Here is a 21518-nt window from a genome sequence, read left to right on the forward strand (position 1 = left end):
TCACACTCGTGTGCCACATCCCCGGCGTGGGGACACCGGCACTGCCACAGCCCGGCCGCGAGCCCCTGCCTTCACCCCTCGGGACTAAAGGTCAGCCCGCGCCTTAAAACCAGCGTTAGAATAATGTGACTACGATTATATCCCGTATCCACCCCATTCCAGAGGCTCCCACCCATCGCCACCGTGCCCGGCTCCTTCCCCAGCACAGAGATGCCACCACATTGTCATTCAGCATCAATTACAAACCACATCGGGCTGTGCCAAATCCTGCTCCCCCCCCTCCCCGCCCTCCCCCGGGACCTCCCGACCCCCCTCTCGGGGGGGTTTTATCCATGAGAAAGGCCCATCCCGGAGAACAGGCAGAGCCCTGTGCCGGCAGCGCGGCCGCTGAATTCCGCCCGCGCCGCATCCCCCCGGGAATCTCCAGGGCTTTCGCGGAAGCGGAATTCAACCGGCACAAGCGATTAATTAATTAATGGTGAAGGGGCACAAGACCCGCTTCTTCTTCGGAAGCGGCTCCCGGGGCTGCTCAGCAAACCCCACACGCCGGCACCCGCCGCACAAAGGGCGCCGGCACCCGCTTCCTGCGGCCCGGAGCCCGCCGGGAGCGGGGGGTTTGGATCCCTGCCGGCGCCTGCTTTGGCACCGGCCCGTCCATCAGCTCCTGGATCAATGGCCAAGCCCCCCCGGCGGGCGGCGGAGGGCCGGGCTGGCCGGCAGCCGGGAGCCGGTGGCGATGCCAGGCCCGCGGGCACGGCCCCGGCGCGTTCCTCGACAGCCAGCGCGGGGCCCGGGCCGCGATCCCGCGATCCCGGGGGATGCGCTGCCTCCCGCTTCCCCACGGGGCTGGAGGGGCCGGGGGGCGCTGGGCTGAGGGGGGAGGGTGTGCCGAGCTCTCTGTCCCCCTGTCTGTCCCCCGGCGCGCAATTAGCCCGGGGGCAAATGAGGCTCCTGCGGTTTTTGACCCAATTTCTCCGGCGACTCCCGGCGGGGGAAGGAGGGGAGGAGGGAGGAGGGAGACGGAGCCCGTCACGCGTGTGCTGGTGTGTGTCACACGTGTGAGTGAGCACGCTCGGGCACACACGTGTGTGCTGGTTGGCATGTGTGGGCGTGTTCAGGCACACACGTGTGTGCTTCCTGACATATGTGTGCTCCTTGACATGCGTGTGCTCTTTGACATGTGTGTGCCCACTGAAACGTGTGTGCTGGTTGACATATGTGTGCAGGCTCGGGCACACATGTGTGTGCTCCCTGACATGTGTGTGCTCCCTGCAGGGATACAGGGATGAGCAGGATTGCTGGGCCGTGTAAGGATTCTGGGATCTGCAGGGATGTGCAGGGATCTGAAGGTATAGGCAGGGATGTGCAGGGGTTCAGGGATGTGCAGGGATGTGCAGGGATGCGGGATTCAGGGATGCAGGGATGCAGGGATGTGCAGGGTTGCAGGGATGTGCAGGGATTCAGGGATGCAGGGATATGCAGGGATGCAGGATTCAGGGATGCAGGGATATGCAGGGATGCGGGATCCAGGGATCCCTCCCACCCCTCACTCTTTCCCTCCCTCTCGGTCTCTCCGCTGCCGGTCCCACCTTCAGCGCTGCCCCGGAGGGTCCCCGCGCCCCCCGCCGGGTCCCCCCTGTCCCGGGGGGGGTACCCCCGATCCCAAGGACACGCGGGGTCGGGATGGACGAGGCTTTGGTAGAGGGGGCGAACACGGGGGGGTCCCGGGGCTGCCCCGCGGGGCGCGGGGGGGTCCCCGCAGCGGGGAGGGCGGAGCGGGAGGAGGGCAGGGGGGAGGTACCGGACACCGGGAACGGGGAAGCGGCTCCACCTCTTCCTGCGGCGGGCGGTGAGTGCGGGGATGGCCCGGCGGGACGGGGGTGGGCGTGGGGACGGTGCTGCCGGGGGTCCCCGTCGCTGTGCGGGTGTCCCCGATGCTGTCCCAGGGTCTCCGTCGCTGAGCGAGGGTCCCCTTTGCTGCCTCGGGGGTCCCCAGTACGATCCAAGGGTCTCCATTTCTGCCGAGGTGTCCCCAGTGCTGCTTTGGCTGTCCCCAGTGTTGCTCAGGGGTCCCCAGTGTTACTCAGGGGTCCCCAGTACGATCCAGGTGTCCCAGTGCTGCTTAGGGGTCCCCAGTGCTGCTCGGGGGTCCCCAATGCAATCCAAGGGTCTCCGTTCCTGCCCAGGGGTCCCCAGTGCTGCCAGAGTGTCCCCAATGGTACTTGGGGGTCCCCAATACTATCCGAGGGTCTCCATTCCTGCCCGGGGGTCCCCAACGCTGGCAGAGTGTCCCCAGTGCTGCTTAGGGGTCCCCAGTGCTGCCCAGGGGTCCCCAGTGCTACCAGAGTGTCCTCAATCCTGCCCAGGGGTCCCCAGTCCTGCCCAGGTGTCCCCAACGCTACTGGAGTGTCCCCAATGCTGCCCAGGGGTCCGCAGTCCTCCCCAGGGGTCCCCAGTCCTGCCCAGGGGTCCCATGTCCCCTCCCCTCGGGGTCTCTCCCCAGGCCGCGATGCCGCTGCAGCCCCTGGTCTGTGCTGACACAACCACGCGGTGAGTGCTGGTCCCTACCGGGTGTGCCCTGATCCCTGCCGGGTGTCCCCCAGTCCCTGCCAGGTGTCCTCCAATCCCTGCGGGGTGTCCCCTGATCCCTGCCGGGTGTCCCCTGATCCCTGCCGGGTGTCCCCTGATCCCTGCTGGGTGTCCCCCAGTCCCTGCTGGGTGTCCCCTGATCCCTGCTGAGTGTTTCCCGGTCCCTGTCCCCGCTGCCCCCGGGCCCCTGGAGGGTCTCATGCCCCCAGCCTGTCCCCTGCCCTGTCCCTGCAGGGTGAGCTCGGTGCTGAACCGGGACGTGAAGCAGTTTGGGAAGCAGCACATGTTCGACGCCAGCGAGGAGACCTGCTGGAACTCGGACCAGGTTTGGGGGCACGGGGACGGGGGAGCCACGGGGGTGGCACAGGAGCCCCGCTCTGCCCCCTCTGTGACATCCCTGTGTCGTTCCTGCCCCCAGGGCACGTGCCAGTGGGTCACCCTGGACTTCCCCCGCCCCGTCAAGGTCTCGCAGCTCCAGGTCCAGTTCCAGGGGGGATTCTCCAGCCGGCTGTGCACGCTGGAAGGTGGGGTTTGGGGGTACCTGGGGGGTCCCCCTGCCTTGCTTTACCCACACCTGGGTCCTGCAGGTGGGGAAGGGAGGGCCCAGAGGGATTTGTCGGCCATTCCCAAAACCCAGGAGGGGCTGAGGCCATGGGCTGGAGCAGCTCCCGGGGTGGACAGCGAGGAGCTGGGGGGTCTCAGGGTGCTGGGAGGATTTTGGGACAGCCTCCCCAGCACCTGAACCTCCCCTCTCCCCCTGCACAGGCTGCAGAGCAGGTGAAGAGCTGGTGAAAATCTCCGAGCTGTACCCCCAGGACAGCCATGCCATGCAAATATCCTTTGCCACATATGGCCCCCCCACTTTGTGGGGGGGCTCAGAGCCCCCCGAGGCTGTGGAGGGGCAGGGGGATGAGGGCACAGTTGGGAACCTGGTGGGGCTTTGCCACTGCCAGAGCTGCTCAGCAGAGCTGGAGCACCCGGGCTGTGAACCCCAGGGGTGCCCACTGGGAGCAGGTCTCCCAGTGCCTGTTCTATTCCTGTTTTATTCCTGTTTTATTCATGTTCTACTCCTGGTTTATTCCTTCACGGGCCCTGCAGAGGTTTCAGGTGGAGGAGACGGTGCTGGACAGGCTGAAGATCACCTTTGAGAACAGCACAGACTTCTTTGGGAGGATCGTGGTCTATCACCTGGGGGTGCTGGGGGAGAGGCTGTAGGACACTGGGGGGGCTGCCCCCACCCCTGGGGGGCTCTGAAAACCTGCCCCAGCTGCCCCCCGAGGAACCCCCATCCCCGGGGATGGCACTGACAGAGGGACACTGCCAAGGGATCCCCTGGGGGGGACTCGGGTGTGCAACCAGATGAATAAAGGGTGTCCCTGCTCCCTCCTGGCTGCTCCTTGGGAAGTGGCCCCCCAGGACTGAGCCCTCGGGGGCTTGGAGGAGGAGGGAGGAGGAGTGTCCCCTCAGGAGTGTCCCCTCAGGAGTGTCCCCCCGGGCTGTCTGTCACCTTTGCTGGCCGCCCCCGGACTCCTTGGAGCAGCTCCTGCCCAGGCTGGCAGCGTGCCAGGGCTGTGCCACATTCCTGGCTGCCAGGGCGATGCTTCCTGCAGGATTTTCCTCCTTCCTATGCCCTGCTTCCCTGGCTGGGTGCAGGGGAGGCTTGGCAGGTTTATGGGAGGGGATACCAGGGGTGTCGGGGCAGGGGGTTGTTGGCCCAGTTCCCCCCCGTGGTTCCCCAGTAAGTGGGATTGGGAACAGGGGCTGTGACAGGCCAAGGCAATGCACAGGGCTCCACAGGGCTGCTTTAGGGTTTAATTCCAAAAATGGGATCCTGGGATACACAGAGCAGCTGAGCCTGGACAGGGCATTCCCTGCCCTGAGGAACGAATGTCCCTGGGTGTGAGCACCGGGGCTGTGCCACCCCTGGGAGAGCTGTGGATCCATGGAGGGCAGGGATTCCTGGATTCCTCCACGTGCCCCTTGCCTGCAGCATCGTGCCATGGCCCGTTTCCTGGTCCCAGAGCAGAGCTGGGGCTGCAGCCCCGTGTCACTCCAGCACTGTGTCACTCCAGCCCCTTGTTCTGGAACAGCTTCAGGATGTGGTTCTCGATGACCTGTTGGACTAAGGGAGGGAGAGAGGTGGCACCTGGGCAAGCCAAGCCTGTGAGGAGCCACTGCTGCTGTGGGAAGGAGCTGGGTCACCGTTTTGCTCCTGTTTCCTGGTGGAAAACCCCCTTCTCCAGGGGCCTGTCCCCACCTCCCCAGTCCCAGCCCTTATCCCCAGGGTTGGGAAGCGGAGCCCGAGGATCCGATTTCCCTGGATTGATGGCAGGGCTGTGGGGGGAGGTCAAAGCAAGCCCCAGGCAGTGCTGGAAGCTGGGAATCACCTGGAGGTTTTCCAGGGAGGGAAGGGGAGGGGACACCTGCCTTTCTTGTGGCCCAGGGCCATGGCCAGATCCATGGGGGTGTAGCCGGAATCCGCCTCCTCCGTCAGGTCAGCGCCGTGAGCTGCAGGGGGAGAGCAGGGCAGGGGGGGTGAGGGGACCCCCAAAAGCTGCCCCTGCACCCCCCCAGGGGTGTGTCCCTCTCTTCCTGAGGCGGGGGAGCAGCAATTCCAGGCTCAGGGGTTCCCCTTACCCAGCAGGGCCTCCACACACTTGACGTGGTTCCCGCGCACGGCGTAGAGCAGGGGGGTGCCACCGTTCTGGGGACAGGGGGGACAGGGACGGTCACTGCTGAGCTCCCACAGCTCCTGCTCCTCCCAGACAGGGAGGCCCCGACCTGCTGGGATCCCCCTTCCACCCCCTACCAACCTCCAGGCTGGGATCCCCCTCCTGCCCTTTTTCCCAGCTTCCCAGGCTGGGACTCGCTGGGATCCCTCTTACACCTTCCCCCAGTTCTGGATTGGGAACCACTGGGATCCCCCTCTCACCCTCTCCCACCTCCAGCTGGGACCCACTGGGATTGCCCTTCTGCCCTCTTCCAGCTGGGATTCCTGGGGATCCTCCTTCCACCCTCTCCCAGCTCTGGGGGGGATCCCCCTTTGGCCCTCTCCCACTGCAATCCCCTTCCCATCCTCTCCCAGCTCCAGGCTGGGATTCACAGGGATCCTCCTTCTGTCCTCTCCCAGCTCCAGGCTGGGATCCCCCTTCCACCCTCTCCCAGCTCCCTGCTGCTCTTCCCTCCCAGAGCAGCTCCCTGCAGGTTTTATTCTTCCCTGTGTTGACACAATAACTTTCAATCTGTGTCACTGTTAAAAACCACCCCAACCTCTGCTCGTGGGGGGGTTTCCTCGTGGAAAAAAACCCATTTAAAACCATTATCCCGGTTAATTTATGGGAACAACCACAGGAACAAGGCTGGGAGCCTGGGAAGCACCAGGCTGGAAGGATGGGAAACGAGCTTTGTGGAGGCCTGTCCTGGTGGCCCTGGTGGCCCTGGTGGCACTCACCCAGTCGTAGATGTTGATGTCCACGTTCCTCTCCAGCAGCAGGGTGACAATGTCCGTGTATCCCCCCATGCTGGCCAGGGACAGGGCACTCTCCCTCTCCTTGGCCAGGGCGTGGGGATCAGCCCCCTGGGAATGACACCAGGGTTGGTCCTGGCAGGTGGCAGAGCCCTGGGACACCCTGGGGGGGGCTCATCCCAGAGCCAGGTCCCCACAGGGCACTGGGTTCACACCTTCCCAGCCAACCAAAAATCCCTCCTGGCCAAAATCCTTGCTGGGTGTGTTTTAGTCATCACCAAGCATCTCATGTGAGGCCTAAAAAGCCCTTCTCCAGTGTCCTGATGGGTCCTGTCACTCAGCATCACCAGGAACAGCATGCTTGGCCTGTCTGGATGCCTGCACAGTATCCAGGGTCTCTTTTGCACTGATTCCCATGGAAAACCTCCCTGCCCTCCAAGCCCTGCCAGCCCCAGGCCCCTCCTGGCCTTTATCTGTGGATGCATCACCTCATTTATGGGGGTTCTGTTCATCCCTCTGTCCTGCTGCTGATACAGAAGCAGAGCTTGGTCGGTGCTTCCCAGAGCTGTGGGTGCTTCCCAGCCCTTGGATCCACAGGGATGTGGGAGCAGCCCCCTCCAGAGGGCGGGATGTGATCCCTGCTCCTTCCACCACACCTCACCGAGCACATTTGCCAGCAGATTGGAGGGCCCCGGTGACAAACCCGATCCCAAACGAGCAGTGAGCAGAGATTTAATTACAGATCAGAGGGCCCCAGTGATAAACCCGATCCCAAATGAGCAGTGAGCAGAGATTTAATTACAAACAGCCCCTCCTGGCTGGGGGATGAGGCTCTGAGTGCTCCTGGCCGAGCTCATGGCCCGAGGGGCAGCCGGCAGCTCCTGCTGGATGCCGAGGGAAAGCCTGGCTGAGGAGGCACCAGGACAGTGCTGGACAGTTTGGGAGCCACTGGGATTGGGGTGGGAAGCTCCCTGTTATCCAGGGGCTGCCTGGATAAGGCCTTACCCACTCCAGCAGGTGCCGGACCGTCTCGATCTCCCCGAAGGCGGCGGCCCAGATGAGGGGGGTGAAGCCTCTCTCGTCGGGTTTGTTCACCAGGTTCTCACCTGCACAGACACAGGGGGACACTGAGGGGAAGGGCAAAGCCCCCTCTGCTCCCTGTCCTCCCAGCAAACCCAGAAGAACTTCCCCAGCTGGCTGGAGCCGAGGATCCTCGAGGTCTTTTCCCACCTTAACGATCCTGTGGCTGGATGAAAACCGAGCTGGGGGTGTGGGAGCCACCAGCCAGGACCTGGCAGGACCTGAGCTGAGAGAGGGAGCCACGTACCTTTCCGAAGGTGCTCCTTCAGCTGGATGAGCTCCCCTTGGGCAGCAAGTTGGTGGATGGACAGTGCTGTGGGAGAGAGAGTTAGGACTCACCCACCGGGACAAAACCCTTCCCCAGCTGCAGGTGGGTCCCTGGCCCCAAAAAAACCCTCCCTCCTGCCACTCAGTGGTGTGAAGAGCAGGACACAGAGGGTCCCCCCTGTGTCCTGCTGTCCCTCTGTCCCCTCCACACCCCCTCTGGGACCCTCTGCCTGGTGGCACTCACTGTCCAGCGTGGCTGGCAGGGCTGAGACCTCGTTGCCTCGTTGCCTGTTGGTCAGAGTGTTCGAGTGTTTCAGGGGGAAACCTGTTCCAGGGAGAGGAGAGAGGGTTCATTCTCTACTTATTTATTCTCTACTCATTTAGGTTTTATTCTCTATTTATTTATTCTCTACTCATTTAGGTTTTATTCTCTATTTTTTTTATTCTCTACCCATTAAGGTTTCATTCTCTGCATTTATTCCCCTTGCACAGGGAGGAGCTGCTTCCTGAGAGCTCAGGCCTCATCCAAAGCTGTTCCCTGGCAAAAACCAAGTCCTGCAAAAACAGGGATCAACCCCTTGCAAGTAAAAACTCTGGAGAATGAGGTTTGACCAGTGCACAGGCACCAAGAGCTGAGCAGGGAGATAAACCAGCCCCAAGAGCTGCCTGAGGAGGAACAGGATCCACCCAGGGGGGAAGCAGGGACCTGGAATTGAGGGCATAAATGCACATGTGCACTCAGGTCCATCCTCCTATTTCCTGCCCTTGGGAGGCTCCACTTGGAAATCCCAGCGTGTCTTCAAGCAGTTTTTAATCAGGGAAGCCCGTGGAAGGGTTTTCCCAGCTCCAGTTCCACTGCGTGGAGCTGCAGCGACCTCTCACTGCTGGCACGAGGCAGCACCCAGGGCTGAGGCTGGGACTGGCTTTGGGAGGGCCTGGAGCTGGGACTGGCTTTGGGAGGGCCTGGCAGCAGTCAGGGACTGTTCTCCAGCAGATCTGCTGGGCTGGGAGGACCCGGGGAGCTCTGTCTCCCTCTGGCTCTGCCACACTCACCGTCCAGGGCCGGCAGCTCCGTGCTGCTCTGGGCATCCAGCGAGGGGTTCCTGGGGGTCTCAGCTCCACCTGCAAACCAGGGCGGCTCTCAGGGACCCTGGGGGACCCCACCCCCCACGTGTCTGAGCCCAGGGGGGGGGCTCCAGGACAGCTGGGAGTGGGACAGGATTGTTGGGGTGCCCTGTGCAGAGCCTGGATTTTTGGGGTGCCCTGTGCAGGCACAGGGGATTTTGGGGTGCCCTGTGCAGGCACACGGGGTTGTTGGGGTGTCCTGTGCAAGGCCTGGATTTTTGGGGTACCCTGTGCAGGCAGAGGGGATTTTTGGGGTGCCCTGTGCAGGACCAGGATTGTTGGGGTGTCCTGTGCAGGGACAGGGGGTTGTTGGGGTGTCCTGTGCAGAACCTGGATTTTTGGGGTGCCCTGTGCAGGGTCAGGATTGTTGGGGTGCCCTGTGCAGGCGCAGGGGATTTTTGGGGTGCCCTGTGCAGGCACAGGGGATTTTTGGGGTGCCCTGTGCAGAGCCTGGATTTTTGGGGTATCCTGTGCAGGCACAGGGGTTGGACTGATGATCCTGATGCATCCCTTCCCACTCAGGATATTCCACGATTCCCAGCCCGGCAGGGACCCCACTGTGCCCACCCCAGGGCAGAGGGCACCTCGATCCCCTGAATCCCGATTTACGGGGATGGGGGGGGCAGGATCCCAGCATCCTCCATCCCAGACTCACCATCCCCTCCGTCCCCTGCATCCCTGCTCTCCTCCAGCTCCTCCTCCTCCTCCTCCTCCTCCTCGTTTTCATCCCGTTCCCCCCCAATTCTCGCCCTTTTCCTTGGCGTCCCCGTGGCTCGGGGTGGGGGGTCTCGGGGGGGTCTCCGCGACCCCCACCAGCTGCTCCTTCACCTTCGGGAGGGGGGGACACCTGCAAGAAAGTGTTGGGAAGAGGGGGAAAAGCGGGGGGAAAGGGGGAGAAAAGCGGGGAAATGTGGGACACGCACCCCCCCCAGCACCAAGTCCTTGCGACCCCCAACCCGCGGCACAATTTGGGGGTCCCCCTCTTACCCGCCCCCGCACCAAATCCCAGCGCCCACCGGAGCTCAGGGAAGGGGGACCCCCCCTTCATTCCCCAGTATTCCTCCCCAGCCCCTCACCGCGGTCTCCGCTCCCTGCTCCCCGTTCCCGGGAAGGCTCCAGGGGAGGGAGGATTTTGGGGTGTTTCGGGGGGTCCCGTCCCGGCTCCACCCGCCCGCTGACGATGGGGGAGGGAACGCGGCCTTAAAGCGACAGGGATGGCGGGGACAGGGGGGCAGAGGGGCGGCGGGACCCCCTCCCCGGCCTTGGGGACACGTGGGGGACATCTTGGGGACACTCCCCCTCGTCCCCCCCTTTATCCCTTATCCCGCCCCGGACAGCGGATTCAGCCCCCAGAGCACGGGAATGGGAGTATCCAAACACCCACAGCGCCACGGGGGGCTCTGAGGGGACACGGGGGGGGTCCAGAGGGGTCCCCAGGGTGTCGCAGCCCCGGGAAGGGGGGGGATGGCGGGGGGTGACACCCCACACACCCCCCAGACCCCCATCTCCCCTCTGCGCTGGCTCGGGGCAGCGGGGGCGGCCAAACCGGGAAACTCCGAGGCCGCCTCGCGATGTGACCCTGGAGGGGCTGGTTTGGGGACACTGAACCCGGGGGGGGCTCCCGGTTTTGGGGAAGGGGGGACCCCCCCACACCTCAAGGGCTGAGCGGAACGGTGTCTCCGCGGCCGTGTTTCCACCCGGCGCTGTTTTCGCCGCCGGGGCGCGGCCGGGGCGGTTTCGGGGGCGCGCCGGCGGAAGTGGCGGCGGGCGGCGATGGAGGAGCCCGAGATGCAGCTGAAGGTGAAGAAAGGTGGGAACGGGTTTGGATGTCTCCTGGTGGGGTTGGGATATCTCCAGGAGGGGTTGGATGTCTCCAGGAGGGGCTGGGATATCTCCGGGAGGGGTTGGGATATTTCCGGGAAGGACTGGGATATTTGCAGGAGGGGCTGGGATGTCTCCAGGAGGGGCTGGGATGTCTCCAGGAGGGGCTGGGATATCTCCAGGAGGGATTGGGTTTCTCCAGGAGGGGTTGGGATATCTCCAGGTGTGATTGGATGTCTCCAGGAGGGGTTGGGATATCTCCAGGAGGGGTTGGGATATCTCCAGGAGGGGTTGGGATATCTCCAGGTGTGATTGGGATATCTCCAGGTGTGATTGGGTGTCTCCATGTGGGATTGGGATATCTCCAGGAGGGGCTGGGATATCTCCAGGAGGGGCTGGGATATCTCCAGGAGGGGCTGGGATATCTCCAGGAGGGGCTGGGATATCTCCAGGAGGGTTTAGGTTATCTCCAGGTGGGATTGGGATGTCTCCAGGTGGGATTGGGATGTCTCCAGAGAGGAGACTCCACACCCTCCCTGGGCAGCTGTTTGAGGCTCTGCCACTTCCATGGAAAGAAGTTCTTCCTCGTGTCGAGGTGGGACTTGTTGTGGTTTAGTTTCTGGCCGTTATCCCTCTTCCTGTTGCTGGGAACCACTGGAAAAAGTCCAGCACTGCCCTCTGGCCACCCCTTGGAGATGTTTATGGATCTCTGGGATCCCCTCTGCGCCACATCAACGTTAAACCCACGGAGTTAATGTTAAAAAAGTGGGACTTTGCTCTGATCTCTCACTTGCTGTGTCAGGACCAAGGCCAGGGGACCCTTCCCAAGGCCCTGGAGCTCCCGATTTTCCCTGATCCCACGTTTCCCTGCAGTCACAGACAAGTTCACAGAGAGCCTGTACGTGCTGGCCAACGAGCCCTCGGTGGCCCTGTTCCGGCTGCAGGAGCACGTCCGCAGATCCCTCCCGGAGCTCGCCCAGCACAAGGTCAGTTCCTTCCCAAAATCCCACCCAGCCCTGCCCTCTGTCCATGGGAAGCCATTCCCTCTTTCTTGGCACTCCAGGCCTTTATCCAAAGTTCTCCTGGAGCTCCTTTAGGCCCTGGAAGGGGCTCTGAGGTCTCCCCGGAGCTTCTCTGCTCCAGCCTGGCCTCGGACACTTCCAGGGATGGGGCAGCCACAGCTTCTCTGGGAATTCCATCCCAGTCCCTCCCCACCCTCCTCCTAGGGAGGAATTCCTTCCCAATATCCCCTCCAACCCTCCCTCTGGCAGTGGGAAGCCATTCCCCATTATCCTGTCATTCCATCCCTTTTCCAAAGTCCCTCTCCATGTTCCTTGTCAGCTCCTCCAGGTCCTGGAAGGCCACAATCAGGTCACCCCAAAGCTTCTCTTCTCCAGGCTGGACAATCCCAGGTCTCCCAGCTTTTCCTCGCAGCAGAGCTGCTCCATCCCTAAATCATCTAAATCCTTCCCTATTTTCATGGGAGAAGAGGAAGGAGGGAATCCCCCCGGAACGGGAAAAGGGAACGTTGCCAACTTATCCACACACCTGAGGCCAAAGACTCGGGATTCCCAACCACATTCCTGCAGCTGGAGGGGAAGCAAAACAAGCCCTGCAGGGAGAGGTTTTTCCTTCCCACATAAACTGAGGAGCAGGGGGAGAGGAGGGGAGGGAGAACCACGGGATAATGAACTGCCCATCCCAGCTTTCCTCCGGAGCGCTTCAGTGCCAGCCCTGCTCTGCCAGCCAGGATTCATTAGGAATGATGCCTCTGGAATGGCTCCCTGCCTCCTGTCCAGGCTAATGCACTGTCAGGGCCCCTTCTTCACCTTGGCTTTAAATGCCCTGCTTCCCAAATTTCCCTGGATTGGGACACTGGAGTATCCAATGATTCATTAAGCTTCATTAAGTGCCGCTGTGGGAGGGCTCTGGAGGTGGGGGTGAGGCACATTCCAAGGGGATTGGCTTGGGATCTCATCCCTCAGCTGTCACTTGCTTCCTTTTCCTGAGGATGGTCCCAGTTTTCAGGGAATGTGCCCCAGGCAGAGGGAAGTGGAGGGGATTGTTTCCATCCCTGTCCAGGAGCAGGGGGAGGAGCTGCAGGACAATCCCTGGCTCTGGAGCAGCTCCCAGGCCTGTTCCCAGTGGCACGAGCAGACTCTGGGATTGGCACAGAAGGACCCCCTCCTGCAGAGAGCCCTTGGCATGCAGGGGCTTGTTCCTTTTGTATCCCGGGCTCTGGGCTCCACATTCCAGGCTTTGAGCAGCAGGAAGGGTTTTGGATGAAGTCCAAGCTCCTTCCCGACCTCCTGCCCTCAGGAGAGGCCTCTGGATTCCCTCTGGTGCGAGTTAACTATTCCAGCAGGATGGCCTGGGGGATGAGCTCCCGTGAGAACACCCTTTGGAGCGCCCAGAAACTCCTCCAGGACTTTGGGAATCGTTATCCATGGAGCTGCACCCCCGAGTTCAGCCGTGATTCCCGGATTTGTTGGGTTTTCCCTTTGTTTGGGAGCCGTGAGGGTGGAATTCCATCCCGGGGCCAGGCCTGGCTGGGCGCAGAGCCGAGTTTGTGGGAGGTTTCCAGGGCTCATTCCAGGTTGGGAAAGGAAGGAGATGGTGATGATTCCTGCTTGGGATCAGCCTCTGGAGTGTGGGGGCAAACGGGACATTCGTGGCTGGGAAAAACATTGGAGTGGCAAATCTAAAGAAACCTGAGGAAACCTGAACTTGGAGCGCTGGGAAAGCTTTTCCCTCTTTATTTTGTTTTTTTTAGGAAGGACTGAGGGCTGAATTCCACAGGAGTTGGGATCCCAGCTGGGCCAAACACCCTGTGGGTGGGTGCTGCTCCAAACACTGGGAACTGGGCTCAGTGCTCAGCTCACCCCCTGCCCCAGGGCGACTCCCAGCTGGCCGAAACACCTTCAAACACAGGGAATTTCGGCCGGAATATCCGAATTCCTGCAGCAGCCCTTCCAGAAACACCCCCCAGAAATCCTGATATCAGAGACAGAACCCAGAGCCCCATTCCCAGTGGGAAGCAGCCCTTTTTTGGGAGGGGCTGGCAGGGCTGTGTGGGCAGTGCCTTCCTGACCCTGCCATTCCCGTTTTCCAGTCGGACATGCAGAGCTGGGAGGAGCAGAGCCAGGGAGCCATTTACACCGTGGAATACGCCTGCAGGTACCTGTGCTCGCCCCTGCAGCCCTTGGGAGGGGGGAAACCAAAAGCAGGAGCCACACCCAGGGAGCCAGGAGGAGCAGGAGAGGGGGGGGGGTGGGCTGGGAAACGTCGGGAATTGTCAGGAATTTCGGGGCTCTGAGCTCTTCCCACCCCCCACCTCTCCGCGAATCCTGCGAAGATAAAACTGGGATTCCCCCTCCACAGTCCTCTCCCTCAGGGAGGGGGGACTGTGGGACTTGAAACCCAATTCCCTGTGCCTCCATCCCCCTTTTCTCCCCCCTCTCCCAGCGCCATCAAGAACATGACTGACAGCACCGTGTACTTCAAGAGCATTGACAGCCTCCTCAGACACGCCATCGCCACCAAGGAGCAGCTCCACGCCGCCCAGGGCAAGAGGTATCCACGGAAAAGGGCACTCCAGAGCCTGCAGCAGCCCTTGGGGACCTAAAGATTTTAGGGGGAACGCTCCAGAGCAGTTACCTCAGGGGTGGGATCGCAAATAGCCCTGGGAGAGAGTTGATTTCCCCTCCTCGGGAAAGGGAGGTTCGGGCGTGGAATGTGGGAAGTCTTTGCTGCCCCGAGGGTGTTTGGAGGGGGGTGTGGTGCTGCAGGGGTGGGGAGAGGCTGGTTTGGGGCGGTTTTCTGTCTTTTTGGGGCAGAATCCCTCAGATATAAGTGGCAGCAGGAGGATGATGCGTTTCTGTGTTTGCAGAAATATCCTGCGACAGATTGCCTGACTCTGGTGTGTTTGTCTCTCCTGAGAACGGGGTTGGCACTGCAGTAGGAGGGAGAAAATTCCCAAATCCCTGACAAACCACCCCAGCAAACAGAGCCCCCTCTGCCCCTGCAGAGAGGCCACGAGATTCCTGGTTCAGGATCCACCTTCTCCCGGCTCCTGCCCGGCAGGGTCGCACTCTGGGCCTCCCAGAGCATTTTTATTTGGTTTTGGGGGGGCTGTGGGTGCAGAGGTGGCTCTGACACCCCCAGGGGCTGGTGTGGCAAAGGTGTCCTTGTCCCAGCTGCTCCCCTGCAAACACCAGGAGGGTTTTCCTGGAGAGGAGCCCTGATTTCTCACATTTCCTGGCAGCTGGTGGCCTTCCTGCCTGCTGGACACGACCCTCTCAGGCAGCAGGAGAGTTTTATTGGAGGGAAGCCCTGATTTTTCACATTTCAGGGCAGCTGGACGTGACTCTCCCTCCTTCTTTTCCCAGCAGTGTTGCCCCCCAAGCCAAGAATCCTCCAGCCAGCTCCTGATTTCCTCCAGACCATCCTGTGCTGCCTTTCCCAGCCCAGCTCTGCTCTCCAGCCTCGGGAAGGAGCGAGGAACAACCTGCCCAACCTGTGGGGCTGCACAGGTAGAGAGTCCAGAAGGTTCTGGGCCTTCCCTGAGTGGGAAAATCCTACCTTTGGGAGGTGCTCTCGTGTCCCTTTCCACAGCACCTGCCCAGGGGAGAGGGGCTGGTTGGGTTTGTCCTTTCCAGTTCTTCCTCTGCCTCTTGGCCACGGAAATGTCTCAGAAAAAAACACAAACAAAACAAAAGAAAACCCCAAACCAGGCCCTGCTTTCAGTGTTTTGGAGGTGGCTGTGGAAGGGATGGAATGTGGGCACGCTCCAGCTTTGTTCAGCAGGAATTCTGCAAGGAGAGCTTTTCCTGTCTGTGTGCCAGGGGGTTGCTGGGGTCGGGTTTTAATGAGAACAATAATAAAAAGAAGAGAAAAAAACCCCAAACAAACAAACCCACACAAAAAAAAAAAAAAAAACCCAAGAAGAAAGTTCTGTTCCAAACCTTCCCCCTTGGGCTGGGGGGTCCTGGCTCCACGTGTTCCAAAGGGCACAGAGCAGAACAATGCAGAGCTGGAGGCTTTCAAATGGGGAAAAGGACTGTCCTGTTCTTTAAAAACCAACAAAACAAAAACAAGGGGGGGATTTCTTCATCCCCTGTCAAGCAGTGGGAAGCAGAGCTGTGCTCACAGCTCCAGGGGCCACTGGAAAGAGGATTTTTGGAGTTCATCTCTCCTGGATCCAGCAGGATCCTCCTGCTGAGGAGTTTGCCAAGGGTACAGGGAACAGAGCAGTGTCACCCCAGACCCCCTCTGTGCCAGCCAAGCCCACCCTGTGCAGGCTGAGTGATGCCTAAAATCCACATAAACACATATTTAAGGCATCCTGGTTCCTTCTCACTCACTCCTGCATCACCTCCCTCGGATTCCAACAGCAGGGAAAGCAAGCCCTGCTCAGCTGGTGTAGGGGTGAGGATGGAGGAGGAAGGGGAGGATGCAGGGGAAGGGCAGGGAGGTACAACCAGCCAGACAAACCGCCTGGGATGTGCTGGAGAAGGAGGGAGGGTCGGTCTCCTGGTGGACCAGCTCCACTTTGCTGCTTCTCCCCCACACGTCCCACGTCCTTTCCTGCAGCTGGAAAACCAGGGGGAGGGTCCTGGCTGGGGAGGGCTGGGGGCTCCAGGCAGGCAGTCAGAGGCTGTTGGCTTCGAGCAGAAGTGGTGGTTTATTCAGCAAAAGCAGCAAAAAGGCACAAAGCAGGAGGAGGGGAGGGAGGGAGGAGCAGCTTCGCGAGCCCCGACCCCGTGCGGGCTCCGACCTGGGGGTGCAAAATCCCAGCCCCGGCGCCTTCAGCTGCCCCTGGGACGAGGCCTGGAGAGGGTCCCCCCCCCTTGCCCTCACACCAGCGTGAGGTCCTTGCCCGGGGGTTTTCTCGCCATCGCGTCCCCCATCTCCGGCGGGATGACATTCCAGGCTTTCCCCTGCGCCTGCAGCATCCCGGACTCCGCCGACAGCGTCCTGTGCGCGCGGGGCTGCTCCGAGCCCTCCCTGCCCGAGGAGCCGCTGCTGGTGCCGAAACCCGGCTGGGATTTGCTCTCCAGGAAAACCGGGAAGGAAAATTTCCGGTGGATGTCGGGGCGGGGCCGCGGCTCGGCCCCGTCGGAGGAGTCGCCGCCGTTCTCGTAGGGGCCGGGAGAGGCTCCGGGGAGGCGGTGCCGGGACGCGCGGAGCGCCCGGAGCAGGGTGTGGGTCACCGTGATGAGCAGCACGATGATCCCGGAGAACAGGGCGCAGGCGGTGGGAATTCCGACCCTCAGCGCCCACACCCTCAGCATGTGCAGGCCGAGAGCTGGAAGGAAAGGAGGGCACGGAGCGCCGTGAGGGAAGGAAGGGATGCTTTTGCAGCATCACTGAGGTTGGAAAGGAGCTCCCAGCCCATGGATCCACCCTGTGCCACATCCCCTCCTTGTCCCCCAGCCCGGAGCACTGAGGGCCACGTCCAGTCCTTCCTTGGACACCTCCGGGGGTGGGGACTCCAAACCTCCCTGGGTAGCCCCTTCCAATGCCTGAGCACCCTTTCCAGGGAGAAATTCCTCCTGATGTCCAGCCTGACCCTCCCCTGGCGCAGCTTGAGGCTCCTTCCTCTCGTCCTGTCCCTTGTTCCCTGGCAGTAGAGCCCAACATCCCCTCCCAGCTCCCCCCTCCTGTCAGGGAGTTGGAGAAAGTGAGAAGGTCCCCCCCAATCCTCCTTTTCTCCAGGCTGAGCCCCCCAGCTCCCTCAGCTCCTCCTGATCCCACTGACTCTCCAGCCCCTTCTCCTTCTCCGAACACGCTCCAGCCCCTGTCAAGCTCAGGCCCCTGCTGAGCTCTGGGCACCTGGGGAAGTTCCCACTCCAGGAATGAGCTGGCAAAGCCCTTTGCAAACCCAAGCAGAGCCCAGCCCGGGGTGCAGGGGCTGGGAGGAGCCCTTGCCTGTGAGGTAACAGCAGATCCCGAAGCAGAAGAGGCCGAGGGCGGCGTGACGGACCTTCCTGGTGTCCTGGAGGAACCTGTCAGCCCTGCAAAACAGGGCACAGGGACACTGGAACACCAGAGAAGCACCAGAGAAGCACCAGAGAAGCACCAGAGAAGCACCAGAGAAGCACCAGGGCTCCTGGCACAGGAGAAACGCTGGTGCTCAACCCCTGCTGAGCAAAGGAAACCCTGGCTTTGGGTAGAGAAAGAGGTTCAGGGCCAGGTCACAGCCCCGGGATGTGCTGAGCTTGTGCAGCTCTCAGGGCTCGTGGAATTTTAAACTTTTCCTGCCTGGTTCCTCCTGGGCTTCCAAGGCCCGATGGGGATGAGTTCAGGAGAGACAAATGCTTGGGGGAGGCTTTTTGCAGGTGATTTGCCCCTTTTCAGCAAACCCTGGAGAACCAACAAGGGGGGGTCCAGCCCATCTCCCCCTCCAAGTGCTGGCACATTGAATTAAGCAAGGCCAGGTTGTCTCCTCACCCTTGGGGGGATTCAGAATCCAAAGGGGAATTCAGAATCCAAGGGGGATTTAAGACTTCAAGGGGTGAATTCAGAAGCCAAGGGGTGAACTCAGCAGCCAAGGAATTAATTCAGAATCCAAGGGGTGGATTCAGAAGCCAAGGGGTGGATTCAGAGCCAAGGGGTGAATTCAGAGCCAAGGGGTGAATTCAGAAGCCAAGGGGGATTTAAGACTTCAAGGGGTGAATTCAGAAGCCAAGGAATTAATTCAGAATCCAAGGGGTGAATTCAACAGCCACGAGGGGAATTCAGAAGCCAAGGGATGAATTCAGAACCAAGGAATTAATTCAGAAGCCAAGGGGCGGATTCAGCAGCCAGGGAATGAACACAGAAGCCACGGGGGGGAATTCAGCAGCCCAGGATGCTCTGCCCTGACCCTCTCCCCCCAGCGTGGCCCCTCCCCTCCTCGCTGTAGCCCCTGGGCCGTGTCCTGCAGCCCGGGGCCGATTCCAGCCCCTGGAGCCGCTCCCGCTCTCGGGGCCGGTGGGGAAGAGCGGCCGCTTTGTTTTATTAATTAATTAATTACCTGCGGCGGGAGGGATTAGCGGGGAGGGGAAGGACTTTGTTTGGAGCTGGCCCGGAGCAGGGAGCAGCTGAGTAATTCAGTGTGACAGCCCCAACGTGGGAAAGGGCCCCGGGATGTGAGCGGGTCCCCTAATGACCCCCCAGGGGATGGGGACCCACGGGGATGCTGCCGGCACCTCCTGCCCACGGGCAGCTGTTGTGTCCCAAAAACCTGCCCTTTTCATCCCAAACACGAGGGGAGCCCTCGGGCTGCAGAGGGGGAAACTGAGGCACGGCTGGACTGAGGGATGTCCTTGAGATCCTGGGAAAAGGGGCTCCCAAAGCCTCGTGTCACCTCGGCAGAGCCAAAAGGAGCTTCTTGCTTCGCAGGGGGGCTCTGAGGCAGAGCACAGAAATAACTCCCTGAAGTCGAATTGTTTGGGGAGAGCTTTCCTGCTTTGCTCTGTAAGTCCTTGGACATATCCCTGCCTTGGAGCACAGGATGAATATATATATATGTATATATTCCACAGTTGGAATGCTCCCTCTCTCCACCTGGGACCTTCCATCTGGCTGCCTGATCAGTGCTGCTCCCCTTTGGCACTCGGGATTTCCGAAGCTGAGCCTCACAGCTCCCAGCTGGAGCGTTTACAGCCCGAACCCGGCCCAGACTGCAGGAGAATTTACTGCAGCTCCCGCAGAAATCCGAGTTTGTTCTGGGAATCGTTGTGTTTTGGAGGAATCTTTCGCTCTCCTTCGTTAGTGAAGCGTCGGCTCTGCTCGGGAGATGCTGAGGAGATGCTGCTGGAGTTCCTCCAGCCCGGTGCTCCGTGCAGAGCTGGAGGCATTGATGGCATTCTCTTTAATTAGGGACAAAAGTAGCTGTTGAAACATCGTCATTTCTTTTAAATGAGTATGGACTTTGAGTCAGAGTGGTCCCAAAACTGCCCTGTGGGCACGAGCCATGCTGAGGGACCTCCTCCAAGTCCAATTTCCACCAAGACGCTTTTAAATCTGATTATTCACGAGTTGTATATTGATTTTATCCCGAGAGTGGGGCTGGGCCAGCCCAGTCCAGGTCAAAGGCAGGAGAGAGGAATCGATTTGGAAGCAGCTCTGCAAGTGTAAATGTGCTGGGAATTGTTAAGTCAAAACCTGTCTGTGGTTAATGATCCCGGGCCTGGGCTCATTTTGGTGCTGTGCTGTCACCCCAGCCGGGACCCAGAGAGCCCAGGGGCAAATTTTGGGTGCTCCTGGGCATCCTGGCACGGGATGTGTGACCCCACGTGCTCCTGCAAAGCCCGGCCCTGGGTTTGCACGGGGGTGTTACCAGGGGAGTGACATCACTGAAATAAACCTGCTCCAGGGCCAGGCAGATGCCACACCCCAGATTAAAGGGCACATTTGCAGCCCTGGCTGGAAATAAGACCCAAACACACGCTCTGGGTTTGCACAGGAGCGTTGCCAGGGACATTAAACCACCTGTATCACTGCGGTCAGGAGTGAATCTGCTCCCAGGCCACACAGTTGCTAAGCACAGTTACACCCCAAATTAAAGGACAGTTAAAGGGCTCATGCCCCCTGAACCCTCCCATCCCCTCAACCCCCAGTGCCCCTCAAACCCTCCCATTCTTCCAACACTTGATGCTCCCAAACCCTCCCATTTCTTCCATCCTCCAGTGCCCCCAAACCCACCCATCCTTCCATCCCCTGGTGCCTCCTGAATCCTCCCATCTCCTCAACCCCTTGTGCCCCCAAACCCTCCCATTTCTTCCATCCCCCAGTGCCCCCAAACCCACCCATCCTTCCATTCCCTGTGCCCCGAAACCCTCCCATCCCCTCAACCCCTTATGCCCCCAAACCCTCCCATCCTCTCAACCCCCAGTGCCCCTCAAACCCTCCCATCCTTCCATCCCATGGTGCCTTCTGAAACCTCCCATCCCCTCAAGACCCTGTGCCCCCAAACCCTCCTGTGCCCCCAAACCCTCCCGATCCCCAAACCCTCCCATCCCCTCAAGACTCTGTGTCCCCAAACCCTCCCATCCCCTCAAGACCCTGTGCCCCCAAACCCTCCTGTGCCCCCAAACCCTCCCATCCTTCCAACACTTGATGCCCCCAAACCCTCCCATTTCTTCCATCCCCCAGTGCCCCCAAACCCTCCCATCCTTCCAACCCCCGGCGCACCCCGAACCCCCCCATCCTCCCACCCCCCGCGGGTGCCCCCGCGGCCCTCACCGGTCGTGCCCGGGCTGCCCCCGGCCCAGCTCGGTGCCGAGGTGGCCGTGCAGGAGGCAGAGCAGGAGGCAGCTCAGGTTGAGCATCAGGCAGAGCGCGGCCAGCGTGGCCTCCGCCACCTCCATCGGGCGACTCGCCCACCCCGGCAATTCCAAGTACTGTCCCTGCGAGAGCTGCAGCAGGAGGTTGGAGGAGAGCAGGGCCATGACGGCGGACAGGGCACCGAAGAGCAGCAGCACCGTCAGGGCCCGCTCCCGGTAAGCGCCGGCCATGGCGGGGCCGGGCATCGGGGGGGCTCCGGGGGGGTCACACCCGACGGGGCGAGCGCTCCCCAACTCCTCGGGGCTCCCGCCGCCCGATCCCGGGCACCGGGAAAGGGAACGGATAACGGGCACCGGGAAGCGGCACCGAGCCGGGAGCGCCCCCGGCCGCCTTCCTGCCCCGCCCGTGGCCGCCGGGGCGGGTCGGTCCTGCCCCCGGGCCGGTCCTGCCCCCGGACCCTCCCCTCGCAGACCGACCCCCCCCCCCTCCGCCCCCCGGGCCGGCTCCGCCCGCCGCCCGCCCCCGGCGGGGCCCCCGGAGCCTCCTCGGGGGGGGGGGGGGGGGGCTCGGGAGGGCGATGGAGGAGGGTCCGAGGAGCCTCGGCGGGAGGGACAGACGGACACCGAGCAGAGCATCCTGCCGCTCCCCCTCGCTCTCCACATTCCCAGCCCCGACCGTCCCGCTCCTGGGAAAACCCCGGGATTGACCCCCGGCGACACAACCCCGGCCCCAGAGAGGAGAGGACAAGGGTGAGGGTGGTGGGAAGGGGTCACAGCGGTGCCCTCATCCCGCGTCCCCCCAGGAGAGGCACCTTTGGCCTCCACCTGCAGGGGGAGAATCCTCTCCGGGTCCGGGGGGAGCACCCAAAACGTTCTCAGTCCCGGAAGGCTGGGAAAGG

At 61.5% G+C, this 21518-nt stretch overlaps 5 protein-coding genes across 7 annotated transcripts; 2 read left to right on the forward strand and 3 right to left on the reverse strand.

The window, feature by feature from the left end:
* Positions 1 to 529: 529 nt before the first annotated feature.
* Positions 530 to 2016, reverse strand: LOC116798957 (basic proline-rich protein-like). The gene is made up of 2 exons (XM_032711665.1): positions 1551 to 2016; positions 530 to 846 (listed from the first exon to the last, which is right to left on the reverse strand). The coding sequence occupies exons 1-2, from the start codon at positions 2014 to 2016 to the stop codon at positions 530 to 532; spliced, it is 783 nt and encodes a 260-aa protein (XP_032567556.1).
* Positions 1799 to 3974, forward strand: NR2C2AP (nuclear receptor 2C2 associated protein). Of its 2 annotated transcripts, XM_032712199.1 has the most exons (6): positions 1799 to 1849; positions 2504 to 2550; positions 2824 to 2914; positions 3008 to 3113; positions 3355 to 3422; positions 3688 to 3974. In XM_032712199.1, the coding sequence occupies exons 2-6, from the start codon at positions 2510 to 2512 to the stop codon at positions 3802 to 3804; spliced, it is 423 nt and encodes a 140-aa protein (XP_032568090.1). In that variant the 5' UTR covers positions 1799 to 1849; positions 2504 to 2509; the 3' UTR covers positions 3805 to 3974. The 2 variants fall into 2 exon arrangements, with proteins under 2 accessions (XP_032568090.1, XP_032568089.1); XM_032712198.1 differs by lacking the exon at positions 1799 to 1849 and having other exon boundaries at positions 2437 to 2550.
* A 405-nt stretch (positions 3975 to 4379) lies between these two features.
* RFXANK (regulatory factor X associated ankyrin containing protein) lies at positions 4380 to 9734 on the reverse strand. Its single transcript, XM_032712201.1, has 10 exons — positions 9604 to 9734; positions 9183 to 9374; positions 8456 to 8524; positions 7647 to 7727; positions 7383 to 7448; positions 7061 to 7161; positions 6041 to 6166; positions 5227 to 5293; positions 5017 to 5097; positions 4380 to 4711 (listed from the first exon to the last, which is right to left on the reverse strand). Exons 7-10 carry the CDS (start codon positions 6107 to 6109, stop codon positions 4653 to 4655), a joined length of 276 nt encoding a protein of 91 aa, XP_032568092.1. The 5' UTR covers positions 6110 to 6166; positions 7061 to 7161; positions 7383 to 7448; positions 7647 to 7727; positions 8456 to 8524; positions 9183 to 9374; positions 9604 to 9734; the 3' UTR covers positions 4380 to 4652.
* Positions 9735 to 10255: 521 nt separating this feature from the next.
* BORCS8 (BLOC-1 related complex subunit 8) lies at positions 10256 to 15441 on the forward strand. The gene is made up of 5 exons (XM_032712200.1): positions 10256 to 10337; positions 11222 to 11334; positions 13461 to 13525; positions 13814 to 13921; positions 14737 to 15441. Exons 1-5 carry the CDS (start codon positions 10301 to 10303, stop codon positions 14777 to 14779), a joined length of 366 nt encoding a protein of 121 aa, XP_032568091.1. The 5' UTR covers positions 10256 to 10300; the 3' UTR covers positions 14780 to 15441.
* A 574-nt stretch (positions 15442 to 16015) lies between these two features.
* TMEM221 (transmembrane protein 221) lies at positions 16016 to 21042 on the reverse strand. Of its 2 annotated transcripts, XM_032712197.1 has the most exons (4): positions 20579 to 21042; positions 17279 to 17364; positions 16401 to 16655; positions 16016 to 16358 (listed from the first exon to the last, which is right to left on the reverse strand). In XM_032712197.1, the coding sequence occupies exons 1-4, from the start codon at positions 20863 to 20865 to the stop codon at positions 16204 to 16206; spliced, it is 783 nt and encodes a 260-aa protein (XP_032568088.1). In that variant the 5' UTR covers positions 20866 to 21042; the 3' UTR covers positions 16016 to 16203. The 2 variants fall into 2 exon arrangements, with proteins under 2 accessions (XP_032568088.1, XP_032568087.1); XM_032712196.1 differs by having other exon boundaries at positions 16016 to 16655.
* Between the last annotated feature and the right edge of the window lie 476 nt (positions 21043 to 21518).

This window comes from Chiroxiphia lanceolata, chromosome 27 (genome assembly GCF_009829145.1).
Source record: "Chiroxiphia lanceolata isolate bChiLan1 chromosome 27, bChiLan1.pri, whole genome shotgun sequence".
NCBI lineage: Eukaryota > Metazoa > Chordata > Aves > Passeriformes > Pipridae > Chiroxiphia > Chiroxiphia lanceolata.

What these genes read in the sequence shown, in the direction of transcription:
- RFXANK (XM_032712201.1), bottom strand. Translation starts at nt 6,109, where the DNA reads ATGGGGGGATACACGGACATTGTCACCCTGCTGCTGGAGAGGAACGTG. An exon ending in ACATCAACATCTACGACTGG is followed by an intron (nt 5,294 to 6,040) that starts GTGAGTGCCACC and finishes CCCTGTCCCCAG; the next exon opens with AACGGTGGCACCCCCCTGCT. An exon ending in GTGTGTGGAGGCCCTGCTGG is followed by an intron (nt 5,098 to 5,226) that starts GTAAGGGGAACC and finishes CTCCCCCTGCAG; the next exon opens with CTCACGGCGCTGACCTGACG.
- BORCS8 (XM_032712200.1), top strand. Translation starts at nt 10,301, where the DNA reads ATGGAGGAGCCCGAGATGCAGCTGAAGGTGAAGAAAG. An exon ending in CGGAGCTCGCCCAGCACAAG is followed by an intron (nt 11,335 to 13,460) that starts GTCAGTTCCTTC and finishes CCCGTTTTCCAG; the next exon opens with TCGGACATGCAGAGCTGGGA. An exon ending in CACGCCGCCCAGGGCAAGAG is followed by an intron (nt 13,922 to 14,736) that starts GTATCCACGGAA and finishes TTCTTTTCCCAG; the next exon opens with CAGTGTTGCCCCCCAAGCCA.
- LOC116798957 (XM_032711665.1), bottom strand. Translation starts at nt 2,016, where the DNA reads ATGGAGACCCTTGGATCGTACTGGGGACCCCCGAGGCAGCAAAGGGGA. An exon ending in GACCGAGAGGGAGGGAAAGA is followed by an intron (nt 847 to 1,550) that starts GTGAGGGGTGGG and finishes CGGCCCCTCCAG; the next exon opens with CCCCGTGGGGAAGCGGGAGG.
- NR2C2AP (XM_032712198.1), top strand. Translation starts at nt 2,474, where the DNA reads ATGTCCCCTCCCCTCGGGGTCTCTCCCCAGGCCGCGATGCCGCTGCAG. An exon ending in CCGGCTGTGCACGCTGGAAG is followed by an intron (nt 3,114 to 3,354) that starts GTGGGGTTTGGG and finishes CCCCCTGCACAG; the next exon opens with GCTGCAGAGCAGGTGAAGAG. An exon ending in AGGACAGCCATGCCATGCAA is followed by an intron (nt 3,423 to 3,687) that starts ATATCCTTTGCC and finishes CGGGCCCTGCAG; the next exon opens with AGGTTTCAGGTGGAGGAGAC.
- TMEM221 (XM_032712196.1), bottom strand. Translation starts at nt 20,865, where the DNA reads ATGCCCGGCCCCGCCATGGCCGGCGCTTACCGGGAGCGGGCCCTGACG. An exon ending in GGGCAGCCCGGGCACGACCG is followed by an intron (nt 17,365 to 20,578) that starts GTGAGGGCCGCG and finishes CCTGTTTTGCAG; the next exon opens with GGCTGACAGGTTCCTCCAGG. An exon ending in GATCTGCTGTTACCTCACAG is followed by an intron (nt 16,656 to 17,278) that starts GCAAGGGCTCCT and finishes CTTTCCTTCCAG; the next exon opens with CTCTCGGCCTGCACATGCTG.